Source organism: Bremia lactucae, assembly GCF_004359215.1.
Source record: "Bremia lactucae strain SF5 chromosome Unknown BlacSF5_NotPlaced_17_SHOA01000003.1_2250557bp, whole genome shotgun sequence".
NCBI lineage: Eukaryota > Oomycota > Peronosporomycetes > Peronosporales > Peronosporaceae > Bremia > Bremia lactucae.
Genome location: NW_027152029.1, coordinates 295,787 through 309,144, shown reverse-complemented (window position 1 = coordinate 309,144; position 13,358 = coordinate 295,787). Strand labels below are relative to the sequence as shown.

Below are 13,358 nucleotides of genomic sequence, written 5' to 3'. Positions count from 1 at the left end.
GCAGTGCAAATATGACATCCAATGTAGCCGCTTAACAAATTTTTAAATGAAGCGTCCACATAGTCAGGATTGGTTGCTAGATTTAGCGCTTGCAAGCTGGACAGACAGCTAAACTTTTATGAGAAAACTGTCTTTACGGTTGATACGCGAGAAAACAAGCAGTGTAATGTCGATTAACCTTGAAGTATTCAACTTTGTAAGCTTCACTATCAGTCGTAATTTCTACACGCAAAAAGTTACCATTGAAGGTGTAACGCCCAAAAAAATGACGTTGGTTCCGCTGAAAGTCCCCACGCAAGCACTAAAGAAATATCACGCTGGCGAGACTTAAGTTATCATTCCATTGACAGAATACGGTGAATATGAGAAAAGCCCAAAGCTCGCTAGAAGATATGTCTGACTCTTTGAGTTAGGCGGTGTCGAACGCAAAGTATAGAACTTTTTATAAACTAGTTAATTTTTAATCCGTCGGGCATTTTCTACGTAGGTTCAAATCCTACTTTTTATTAAATTTATCTAAAAGAAATTATGAGAATGTTTTAATTTCTTAATAATTTTTTCAATATTTTATACTCTTCGTATGTTAGTTCCATGTTTTGATCTTGATGTTTTTCTAGAATAGATACCTATTTTCTTACATTTTTCTAATTTCATATTATTTTTCAGATCAATTGGTATATTTATTAGGAAGGCGAGTCGATGTGTGCTCTTTTACGCCCTCAACCCGTCGGCGGGCTACCATATATGCGACAGTATGGCGGATGACAGGTCTTCAAATTGGACAGGAATTAATTGTATGCACCACTTGGTCGTCTCTTATTAGATTGTTATCCAACATTTAGAAAATTGAAAAAAACATGCATGGCTCATTTTAGATTGCTGAATAATATCGAGGAATTTCTAAAAAAAAAATACTTGATTAATTCAATTTTTTTGTGTTGCTTGACTTTAGATTATATCAGGTTTGGCAACCAACTGTTGCCATCCGGTTTTACTAGAAAAGTAATTTGATTTTAATAGAATCAATCCACTCGGATAATTTTTGGAGCGATATTCCTGATAGAATACTCGGCATTCGATACATGCATTTGCTGCAGCATTTAATTACACTCGCAGCCTTGAAGCGCCTTTATGCCACAAGTGAATTCGAAGAATATAGGCGACAATTAAGGTCCTCAAACATGAAATACAATATTTTGTGAGCGTGTGATGATTGTGTTAAACCGGTCTTCTTCACTCCGCGCGGCTTTCATTAGACGGGCGAGCCACAATGACAGACTGTAGTAGATTGATTAGCTTAGTTGCAGATACGCTAGAGTAGATATTGATACGTCAGTGCGCCCCGTCGAGCAGCAAGATTATGAATGCAATCACTATGCGATCGTAATTATAATGATCATTCGCCCATTTCGAAAAGCGTTAACAGTAAAATGCTGTAAGCAATTAAGCTTGTGCCACGAATCTTAGCATCTCGCGCGTATGTGTTGTGTTTCCAAAATGCGTCTATTGCACCAGTGCCGCGCCTAGCGCAACAACACATTTGATAGCGATCACGATGAGCTCGCTCACGCACTTGACGAGACAGAAGCATACACCCATGTTGTTAGCGACGACTGAGAAAGAAAGACAAAGTGCTGACACTGCCCGCATTTACCATTTCGTGGGTGTTGCCAAAGAGCCATCCACCAACTATTCCGGTCCATCATGCAACGAACATTTCAGTTATGAAGCCAGACGCCATCAGTCGCAGAGACTTCAAGGCGGCCAGCGTTACGCATTAAGGGGTACAAATAGCGAAGTTGCTGCTTGAGACAGATTGTGTTCAGTATGCGCGAAGACCAGACCGCTTAATAGCCTAGGAAGTTACAAGGAACATCGCAAGACAATTACATTTTATATATGCATCAGCACGCTTCACAAACATCGTGCATGTTCATGTCGCGGCGACACACGCAGCACGTCATAGTGTTAAAGTCACAAATCCGACCACAAAGATAATAGTTGCTTACAAGACCATGGACGCGCAGCACGTCATACTGTTGACAGTCACAAATCCGACCACAAAAAAATAGTTGCTTAGAAGCCCTGTGGCAGTAAGTGTAATTAAGGCACGCTTTGCCCTTAAACTGCTTCAACTTTTTGAGCAAGTATATACACACCAAGCCATATGTTTGCATTAGACTCGTAATGTTTTTGGGACTTGTTATTATATAACGGATGCCCCTGCGTCGCTGTGGTGACGAATCGAATGTTTGACATAATGCATAAGCTCCGTGGCTACCACATTTTTCCTTGCGCCTGCTTTACATTGCGTGATAGGTGCACAAGCTTTAGCCTCTTATTTTTTATATTCAAGCTTTACTGAGCAATCATCCAAAAAGGCCTTTGCGTTGAATCTAACAACAGTCTGCTTATTCTTATTTCGGATATTTCACCCTCCATAAAACCAAATTTTTGGGAAATTAAACTCTTTGGCTGGAACTTTGATACGAAAGTTGCCCTCTCGACGAGGCGAGCTTACAACGCCTTGACCGGAGCACACATTCTACGTAGTGTTCCTTTGCCGAACACATATGTCGAAACGCCGCAAAGCGTCTTGTATAAATACACTGTCACGCTGGCTGTTGTAAAGCTCCAAAATGGAGAGCAACATGATTAAACGGAGCCCGTGCATGGTGCTGAATTATCATTTGTTGGAAAGATATGGCTTTCATTGGCGTGTGCTTAGAGTCTAGTGCGTCTCATAAATACAAAATACTAATCAACCTAAAAATTCGTCGTGCCTCTGCCGACGATACAACGGATGAAATTTGATTTTCACCTTTTAGAGGCACCATTACCACGTTGACTCAACCCTTCCGCTCCAGACACCAGATGCAATTCTGGTTCAAGTTTTCTAGAATAGACCAACCCCGTAGCTCCACGAGCGTTAATCTCACGATTTGAAGCCTACATTTATGGAGAAATGAGGAAGCTCGACTGACGTTTCTCCGCTTTGCCAGCTGCCGATCATTAAAGAGCGCCAGATCAGCCTATCAGAGACCCGTTGACGTCCAAAAATTTGCTTGGCCCTAAGGCGTGTGTCTACTGCTGAGTGCTAAAAGTTGTTCTGCTAATGAGTGCATATTTCACATAATGTAGGCATACATCTGGCAGATACAATGAAGTGGAAGAGCCTGTCACCATTTTTGCCAGACTGTGGAAATTTTGAATTTTCCCGCTGGCCCAACTACTTCTATGCCTACACGAAAGCTGCTGCTACGAGGTAAATTGCTGTTCAGCTGTTAATAAGTTTCTAGCTCCACCGTTTCATGTCTATATACAGCATCGAAACTTTTAGAATTCATGCAATGAGCATTGCATGGAAATGTTCATGCTGTTATAAAAATTGGTAGATTTTGCCCAATGAAGACACTAACCACCAGCACCTTGACATTGCCATTGGATAAACTAAATCGTCAGGAGGATCGCGCAATGAGTTTATATTCGAGAATTTTAACGTCAGTGAAGTATCGAGCGAATATAATTGCTCAATGTATGTTCAGATGAAGGGGAACGCGTCTAGCTCAAGCTGCAACACCGACAACGCGTAAGCATGAGTTTTGAAGATGATATCGTGAAAGCAAACTCTAGAATATTAGCGAATTCTATTGCAATTCATTTATTGTCGATGACGAAGACGATACGATGATAAGAAATACAAATGCGGGTCATGCGATGTCGTTTTCGAGGAGAATATTGCCTTACAAGCATAAATCGCCCCCAGTAAGCATAAAACGCAAGATCCGCATGGAGAAATATTCGGCGCTGGTATGATATCTTAATTTTGAGTTGTGAGCAACTGTTCATTCAAGCAGACTGAGTTTCGACATTACTAAAGTTCTGGCCACATCGTTTTTATTGCCGGCCATTTACCCTCAAGGTATCCTTTGGCAGCCTTTCACGATTCCGGTGCAAATGCAAAGTCAAGGTTTTTACTTCTGGACGTTGGCGTCGAATTTTTATCGATGACAAGTTACCTGATGGAAATGTCATATATTTGGCAAGCTGCTCGTACGTAACGCATTGCATAAAGTGGTGTACTGGCCGCAAACATACCCTCCACTAATTTGTGGAGGATTCCAGAGGAGCATGTGATTTACTCCAGCTCAAATTTAATACGCTCCCCAGCTAGAGCGTTTCTGAGTCTGAGTATAGAAAGATGTGATGATCACGTTCATCAGTCACTTCGGGTTGTATGTGGATTATGACTGGCATGTTATGCTAGATGACACTAAATTTTCTTTTGTTTTTATATGTGTATGCCAAGCTCGCAAAAGCCCGAGCAAATGAAAAGGGGAGCAACTTTACCCAAGAAAACGAGCCGTCGCTTTCAATCGCTTTCAGCACTACTAAGGAGCCTATAAAAGGCATCTAGACCAAAAGAGTAGCTTATACCGGTTCTTTAAAGCACTTTCGATTCGATCCCTTGCATTCTTTGTCAATGAATATGTTTGCTACCTGTTCGTAGGCACAAGTTGCAATTTATTATACAAAACGGAAACGAATATTCTATCAAGCTGTGCAATTGAATCGAGGGTTGACTGATGTGTTTTAAATTCGGAAGGCACGACTTTGATACCATCCGACAGAATGTACCAGCGCCCGATTTAGAGAAGAAAAATATAGTCACGATATCGTGTACTTGCTAGTGTATCTGACGCTAAATCATTCCGACACGTTTGCTAAGGATATTTACCGAATTTGAAAACTTGTCGCGAAATCTCCGCATTTGCTCGTTGCATTCAAAGTTTTGCGTGCGTTTTTCGTGGCAGAAACGTTTCAGGATTACTAAAGGTAGCATCGAAAAGACAATTCAAGGAATACTTCACACCTCCTTCCGAGACAGGTGGACTTCGTCGTTTCTTTTACTACCGTACAGAATCCAGACAATTACTGGATATTTATAAGCAGAATGTCGACTTTTATGGCTGCTCATGTGACGTCGTTCCTTATGACAACATAACCCTAGTTCAAAGATGGTGACGAAGATAGCATTAAGTCCCTTTACTGCCATTTTAACGTTGGACACTGCCAAGTTTTAAAGCATTTTCTCTTGGTTTAAGACACAAGATTCTGCACCGCCTCAAGTCCTTCTAACAGATAGAACGTGACATCAAATCACAAGATCTCGACGTACTGGCGCAGTCGTTACATGCTACAGGTGAAATCAAGATAATTATAAGAATTTGTACCCGAACCAGTGCCTCTGTGAGATATGGACATCATTTTAGGTGTATATATTCTGCAATTGAATTAAATTTCTGTTTGAAAAGGCAAATGGAATCTCGCAGTGCATGCCAATGACGCAATATTTCTAAATTACTCAGTTTGAAGGTCTCCGTTCCAAGCCCTACACCATGCTTTCAAGACGCGATTATTTTTTATTCAATCTGGCCAGTTATTGATATCAGTTAAGCGATGAAGACGTCGTAAATACTCTAGCTGTGTTTTAGTTTTTTGTTTGCTAGCGAGCAGACTGATGAGAAAACTAGTTGACTTACGTAATGGATGCAACTCGCGAATGGGAATTACTCAAGGCATCATCCATCGGATTCAGACAGCCTTTCACTTAGCAAGGAAAGTGCGATATGCCGCCACCTGGTTTCTGTTATTACTTCAAGCTGCATCATTTGGCGACTTAATTGCTGGAGCTCGGAGGATGTAATGCTGCAAGTATACAACACGACAGAGCTGCTTTAAAAACAATTAAAGCGGGATGGGCACGTAAGTCTATCGGTCGAAACATAAATGGAGCCGTTTCACGGCTGCTCTTCTTACAAAAAGCTGAGAAACTTGAAGCCAAAAGAAAGCTTGACATGTGATAGGGGAGCAAGTCGCCGCGATAAGAAACCGTTTGAGTCAAATCAGTTGATGGAGTCTAAACGGTTCAACCTGAAGGAATTTTTAGCAGGAGGAACTTATATAAGACAAGCGTCATGATCGTGATCGGACAAGTGCCGACAGAGGACAAGTACCGTCAGAGCGGACAAAGAACTGCTCTGCGTTATGCGAATAAGAAACAAAAAATGCGAAGGTGAGAGATCTTAGCAGCTCCATCGTCGATAGGCGTGCGGTGCTTATAAAAAGAACCAGGAACCAAGAAAACCATCACATTTTGCAGCGCAGCGATCGCTGGTCCGAGTTTGTAATCATGTGATCTGAACATTCATCTGTGAGCTTCGTTATTTTTCAACTTCCTCCCTAATTTTAATTCATAAAGAGGCGCTCACTTTACTACAACACTTAATTTTCGTATATGCACTCGCTCGCGTTGCCGTCCTTTCCGCACTTCGGCAAATAATGTCATCCCCGTTTGCCATCGGCGAAGAGTCGCGTCTTCTCAATTTCTTGTTTATATTTTTACTGCATTTCGCGTTTAAATGCAAAATTTGTAATTCCATTTTTCAATTCTTCAAGGGAATCTGCAGTTTGCTCAAAATGCAAATTTAGTATCGCCCTATTCATTCATTGCGGCCTTGAACACTTGCCCATTCGATTCTTAGTCACTCTGGTCTTCAATTTCAGTTTCGATCACTTTCAATTTCATCGCGACCATCCATCTTATCTTCACTTTCTTATTCCAATTTGCTCATGTTTCATCAGACGCCAAGCAGCTGAGTCTCTTTATTAGTCGAGTCACCATTCAGCTTGTGTCTTCTATCGTGTAAATTCCTTTGCCTCGCTACAAATACAATCCTCCCCCCGCTTTATGCCCTCCTTCATGTGACTTGCTTATTGCCATCATTAGCCAAGCATGAGTCCACTTTATTTAATATTTCGTGACCAGTGCGATTCGCGAATAACAGCAGCGCTGCAATGCCATTTGAGGAAAGGTCTAATACGGCCCGGTTTTCGTCATCGCACCACCTACCCGTTCATCGAATGATGCGTGAGTCGTGGACCCAACAAGCATGACGGAAGACATACCCGTGTAATGAGCAGCAGCAGCCTGCTGTTCAGCAGCGCGCTTCCTTTCAGCTCGAGCTCTCGCTGCGCTCGTGTTGGCATTGACCGTGATGATAGGGGGAGGTGTCGTGCTTACCATACCTGGTGGTTGAGCAGGGTGGCGCTCGAAATAGTGCTTCGTGCACATACTATCAATTCGGCCCGTCTTGGAGCACTCAGCAATTATGCACTTCTTGTCAGCACCATGAGTCACGCAGTATCCGGCACGTCGATCCGTTTTATTGCAGCCCTCGACCATACATCGACGACCACCCCCATGTGCACGACACAGTCCGCGACCTTGTGAACTTTTGGTACAATTAGGTACCGTGCAGCGGCTCCCTCCACCATGCAATTTGCACAGCCCTCGTGACTGCGCTGAGTTGTCACATCGGTCGTGTTGACAACGCTTACCTCCCCCATGACTAATACAGAAGCCACCACCCTGGTCACTTAATCCACAGCCAGAAAAACCACAGCGGCGGCCACCTCCATGACCTTTACAAAGTCCACGCGAACGAACCGTGCGATCACAGCCTGGTACCGAGCAGTCTTTCAACTTTTTATTTTTACGTACCCGTCCGCTATTACTCGATTCCGAGCGAGTAGACGTCGCGCTACGTTTGCTTCCATTCAACGAAGTTGCACCGACACGAGAATCAATAACTCGTGTGTCAATTGGAGGCGGACGTCCGCCGCTATTTGCTTGCAAAGTATGTATTGTCGTGACTTGCGAGGAATCCATCGGATTGGGCGAGATCGTAACAGAATTATTGGTCGCGGTATTGTCACTTATACCACCGCCGCCATTCATCGGGATTTCTCCAGCAGAATTTTGTGCTATCGAGATATTATCTCCTCCAAGACCATAGCCGACGACAGTCGAAGTTTGCGGAAGGCTTGTAATGGTGTTTGATGCCTAGAAAAAGTTTCATGTATTGTAAGAGTTTTTAGTCAGAGGGACGCAAGCATCGCCGCAACATACCTGTGCGCATATCGGGCATGTCGTCATCCCTCCCCATGAGTGCAGACATTGAGCATGAAAGCGATGACCACAATGGTCCGCAATTCTATCACTGTGGACGCCGCTGCACAAACCGCACGTGTCTTCAGTGCTTGTGTGGTGTTGGGATGAAGGTGGGACCAGCGATGGTGGATACAATGCGTTTGCATTCACTGATGCCGTTCCCGGTCGATCCGAGGATAGGCTCACCATGGACATGGACGTCGTCGGGTTTGTAACATCTGCATATATCGAGGTCGGATGCGTCAACTCAAGCGACTTCGCAGCTGGGTGATGGTGCTGCATAAAAGGTAAGTGGCTGCCACTCGACGAAGCGCCAGTCGAGACGTCAACACCTCCGTCTTTTAATCGCGTTGTTAAGGAAGGACCTGATGCGTTTGAGCTGTATTGCGGCATACGCGTGAACATACCACTACTCCCATTGTTCATGCCCTGCCCCATGGCAATTGAAACACTTCCATTGCTGTTAGCGTCGTAGCTGGCACTAAGGGGTGTTGTTTCTTGCGTCCGTTGCTGCTGCACCTGTTGCTGCTGAGAGTAATAGGCCGTATTATTACCATACAAATTTGAATGCTGGTATAAAGACTGTTGCGTATTGCTCAAAGTCGATTTGATCTGCACAACGTTACCACGGCGCTCAACATTATGAACGTAGCCACCGCTGGAGCTTAAAAAGGAATCGTTGGGCACCACATTGTACGATTGTCGATACTTGCGGTGCCCAGCGTCTTTATGTCCAATATTTACAGGTTCATGTGGCATTGCATCGGATGCCTGCGGGTTCGTCGCTGAACTCACCAACATACCCAAAGCATTTGTCTCAACTTGAGCATATCCACTATGATAGTGTTGCTGGTGTTGATGCGCGGGATGGTGCTGGTGCTGAAAGTCTCCAGTGTTGCCGTAACTTTGTGCGTAGGTTGAATAACCGTATGGTGCAACATATGACTGCTGTGGCTGGGCCGGGTGTAGCGAGTACGATTGATTTGCGTAATCAAACTTACCTGATCGGGTGTCTGCTGGACTCTTTTGAAGCGCATAGCTTGCGGCATGATACTCGCTTAATTGTTGCAACTGCTGCGGGCGTGGTTGGTATTTGGCTGTGCTCAGATTGGTGCCTCGAGGAACGCTTTGAAAACTGTTTCATGCAAAATGAAAAAAAAGCATTAGCATGCAATCGTTTTGAGCATAAATTTGCCGCAGTCCCCCATTCCTCTTCTCCGCGGTGCCCCCCCCCCCGTCCCGTTGCTTTGTAGCCAATGCGAGACAGGGACTGGGCGAGGGGAGGGGAGGTGAAAGAGTTTTGTTTCTGAGAAAAAAGAAGACTGCGCGCCGTGTCGCTTCATTTATAAATAATAAGCAAGTGCATCAACCTTTTCACGCGGTCTGCAACGGCGAAATTAGTGTTCACTGCGCTTGCGCCAGCATAAGCAGCATAGGGCATAGTGATTCCACGCGACTGGGCCGTTGCCTGTGAGGGCTGGGGCGCCGATTGGTTGGGCGTAAGCTCATTCATCGAAGTCGCACCCGCTCAGGTGGCGTCCACAGCGGGGGGAATGTCACGAGCGCTGGTGGTGGTGCTGCGAGCTGCCTGTTTTCTTGGCTGGCTTGGCGGCCGCTTTGGCTTCGACCGTGGATGGGCTTATTGTTGGCGAAGATCGGCTCTGTGTGCTTTCGTGTGGGCTGTCTGCCGCGGTTTGTCGGGTGATCAAACGAGAGGGACCGGAAGTTTGCGGGCGCGCTGCTGACCTGTGTCTATCTTCTAGTCATTTGATTGCCGTAAAACCTGCATCGTTGGCCCGCCGCTGCACATACATCTCGCACCTAGGCGTGCATCCACGGTGCGATAGCCGTATTTACCCGACTTTAGCGTATTGTCAAAACCAAATAAACGATGGCAGGCATACAAACTATCTTTCCATGAATAAGATTCGCCTTCCTCCACTGTCACTATCGTTGAGGCGATTGGCGGGAAAAAAGTGTTCAGTTTGCACTTCCTTAAAGGAGAGATTCGCTGGCAAACCAAGTCGGCTTTGAAGTCATAGCTTTTAACACTTTTCTCATTGCCGGACCGTCGAGTGACGCTTCTATCACAATTAGGAGAAGAAGAAATGCTACAGCACCGCATCAAGCAAGTGCTCGTCTGCCGCACAATACCAATCAACCTCAGAAGTCATCTTCTGCCTTATAGCTGTCTACTTGCCGCACAAGTCACGTAGCACGATGCCTTGTCTGCTTGTAGCGGCAATGGCCTTTAAATATAAACCAAATGTTGAAAGTCTCTACTATTCGCTGTGTGAAGACTAGTGACAATTCAAGCGTTGAACCTCCTTCCGTTCGATCGAGTTGCTTGTCATTCACTAACTGTGTGTGTTGTGTAAGCTGTTCAAATACAATAATAAGGATGCAATTAACCAATTTTTGCGGTTTAATCTCGACGCACAAATGGTGACATCCATTTAGCTTGCGGGAAAACTGCGTTTACAGTACGTAATGCAAAGTACTGTCTGTAGAGGACCACGCGGTGGCTGGTCCTACGGTAACCTGTGGGGTGGACCAAGCTTTGATCCGCCAGCGCTTTTTCTGCCAAGAAAGAGCGTGTCGCTGCGAGTTATGTTGAGAACTATGATAAGCAAGCAATTGAAGCGCACTCAAAGCGAACACCGAGATGGCAGACAAGGCTACTTATTCTGTCAAGCCATGTTTTACACGTGTGGCAGCCTTAAGGCTCGTTTATGGCCCCACAGCGAATTCCAATTTCTAACTTCAAACGTGTTGACCAATTTAAAATGTTTCCACGAACCTGAATCATTTCCCTAACCCTTATTTCTGACTTAGCTCTCACCGCCGGACGTCAACGTTTTCGGACCCATAGCGATTCCAAGCTTACCGTACGATTAGCCTTCTCGATTTGAAGACCTTCCTGTTAATAGTGATTCGCTTCGTTCACCATGCCACGTTTTACTCAAATCGCCGCCATATCTAAGAATAAATGTACATAGGCTTAAAACCGCTGGTGCTCCAGTATTATGGGCGTTATGTCGCGACGCACGCTTCACACAAATACAGGAACATCACACTAAGCCTCCAACACAAACGAAATGACTTTCAGAACGCATGTCGCTTGGAAGGGACCTCGGTAAATTGGCTTAAGCATTGCTCTAATTTGGCTGATCCAAGACGTAGTTGCACCCAGATATAAAAACAAGAAGGGACTATCAGTCGCCAGTTAAATAGAGCGTAAATAAAGCTTGCGAACTATTAATTTGTTTCGGTACATATTCGCAATAGTTTTTCACGTCGACGCGGATCTTTTCACTTGTAAACCCGTACGCGTACAAACGAATTTGCCTGTCAAAGCCGCATGATAGCACCGCGAAAGACGCTCTACTCAACGCCTTTGAGCATATTTCGCCAGGCACTAGAGCTCGTACACGTCGATGCTTCCGATGTTGTATATGACATAGGGTGTGGAGACGGCCGCCTGCTAGTAGAAGCCGCACAAAGCTTCGGAGTACGCGCTGTAGGGGTGGAAATTGATTCAAAGCGGGCACAACAAGCACGAGCTGCAGCAGAGGCTGGCGGCGTGGGGCACCTGGTGACGGTGCACGAGGCCAACGCGCTCGAATTCGAGATCCCTACGGATGCCACCATCGTCTTTCTGTTTCTTATCAGTCGCGGCCTGTCGTACGTCAGCAGCTAAGCAATTCAGTCGTGGCTTTCTTATGTATGTGCTGTATATCTGGGTATTGTAGGTTAATGCAATCAAAATTAGAGAAGCTACTTGCGTGCCGCGTCATCACGTATCTCTATCGCATTCCAAATCTGCCGCCTCTTGAAAAGCACTTCTTGCCGGTGAATGCGTCGGTGTTAGCTGAGAAGAAGGCTATTAGAGGTCTAGAGGCCGACAGCAAAAAATGTGGGATGGACCGAGCTAGTGCTGTGTTTCCAGTATACGTTTATTCTTTTTCCAACCCGGCGTTAATTTGACTAGGGTGAGCGTATTCTACTACAAAGTTGAACAGACGGCCTCAGGAAAATACGTCTTTTAAATCTCCGATAAAAATATCTCTTCATATCTTATGCATCACCACGATATATGTAATGGGGATGCTCGTCACATTCATCGTGGTGATGCATTAAGGTATGAGGATATGTTTTATAAATATTATTACCACAAAGAGGAATAATATAGAGTATATAATGCTATATTTAGATAAGATCATCAATATTGCCATTCATGGTAATATTGCGGCAATTATGATCTCCCTAAGTTCGATATGATTCCAAGGTAGGGTACGATATGACAGCACTGCCCGCTCGTTGCCTTTCGACGTCAGCTATTCTGTGCTGAATTTGCAATTATTCAGTCCAGTTTTTGTGACCTTTCTTGCAAAACTATTTTACGGTTTTCAATTCGTTCGTGACACAAGAATTCTTCTCTATACTGAGCCCTTTCACTATTTGCGGGCCGTTTATAACACAAGATCATTGTAGCGGAGCTACCTCGCTCCTAAAGTCAGAGGAAGACTTTCAGACTCAGAGAGTCACTTAATTCTATTGAACTAATGGGTTTAACAACTCAGGGAGTCGTACAAGCTATAAAAGCTTAAGGAATCCTAGTTCAAGGGATTCAGGGGTTCGTAGAACCAAGTGGCAAGTAGTGCCCAAGAGCCATGGAGTGGGCACTATCGTGCAGCACGTCCATAAACGACGCTTTTCCCTCATGGGATTCGCTGAAACAGCAAATGACCAGCATGCTTGCACCGCCTGATCAGGCTTTTCGCATGCGAGTACGGCTCCTAGCGACTCGACAGGGTAAAAGGACCCTAGGGGGCTTTGTCTTGGAGTTGAGAACTCTCATCTTTGCATCAAGACCCGGTGCAAGAAGCAATTGTAGTGACTATCTTTATGGGGGGTCTCAATGAGGGCGTTGCCCGGACGAAATTGTTCCGATCTCATCCCGCTACGTTCGAAGAGGCAGTTGCCATAGCGCTACGCGCCGAGTTTGACTTCAAGTCTGCTCGCGTTAGCACGCCTGTTTACCGAACAAGCTCTTCGAGCACATGGGTTCCGTCCAGTAGACTGGAACCCATGGATTCAAGCCTCGTTGAGGAAGGAGAAGAGGCTCTTCAAGCTGTGGAACAGCATAAGACCTTCCGTAGATGTTATATGTGCGGAAGCACGACACATTTACGCCCTGCCTGCCCTCTTCGAAATTCGCGTAAAGCTCGAAAGAGCTTCAACTCCGACCTGTGCCAGAGATCTGGTACGGCGCGGGAGAACGTCGATTCCCAGTAGGTGCGGGGCGCCCAACTGGGTAAGACCTAGGCTCTGTTGAACCTCA

At 45.1% G+C, this 13,358-nt stretch overlaps 2 protein-coding genes across 2 annotated transcripts; one reads left to right on the top strand and one right to left on the bottom strand.

Moving 5' to 3' along the window:
- Nucleotides 1–5,857: 5,857 nt before the first annotated feature.
- On the bottom strand, nucleotides 5,858–10,014 carry CCR75_005256 (uncharacterized protein). The gene is made up of 3 exons (XM_067963338.1): nucleotides 9,385–10,014; nucleotides 7,973–9,149; nucleotides 5,858–7,906 (listed from the first exon to the last, which is right to left on the bottom strand). The coding sequence occupies exons 1-3, from the start codon at nucleotides 9,525–9,527 to the stop codon at nucleotides 6,878–6,880; spliced, it is 2,349 nt and encodes a 782-aa protein (XP_067822574.1). The 5' UTR covers nucleotides 9,528–10,014; the 3' UTR covers nucleotides 5,858–6,877.
- Nucleotides 10,015–10,745: 731 nt separating this feature from the next.
- On the top strand, nucleotides 10,746–12,269 carry CCR75_005255 (uncharacterized protein). The gene is made up of 2 exons (XM_067963337.1): nucleotides 10,746–11,698; nucleotides 11,767–12,269. The coding sequence occupies exons 1-2, from the start codon at nucleotides 11,376–11,378 to the stop codon at nucleotides 11,999–12,001; spliced, it is 558 nt and encodes a 185-aa protein (XP_067822571.1). The 5' UTR covers nucleotides 10,746–11,375; the 3' UTR covers nucleotides 12,002–12,269.
- Nucleotides 12,270–13,358: the final 1,089 nt, after the last annotated feature.

Bases quoted from the DNA above. Each gene is read 5' to 3' on its own strand.
- CCR75_005256 (XM_067963338.1), bottom strand. From the start codon at position 9,527: ATGAATGAGCTTACGCCCAACCAATCGGCGCCCCAGCCCTCACAGGCA. The intron at 9,150-9,384 runs GTTGATGCACTT...TGCATGAAACAG, and splicing joins GTTGCAGACCGCGTGAAAAG to TTTTCAAAGCGTTCCTCGAG. The intron at 7,907-7,972 runs GTATGTTGCGGC...AACTTTTTCTAG, and splicing joins CATGCCCGATATGCGCACAG to GCATCAAACACCATTACAAG.
- CCR75_005255 (XM_067963337.1), top strand. From the start codon at position 11,376: ATGATAGCACCGCGAAAGACGCTCTACTCAACGCCTTTGAGCATATTT. The intron at 11,699-11,766 runs GTACGTCAGCAG...TGGGTATTGTAG, and splicing joins CTTATCAGTCGCGGCCTGTC to GTTAATGCAATCAAAATTAG.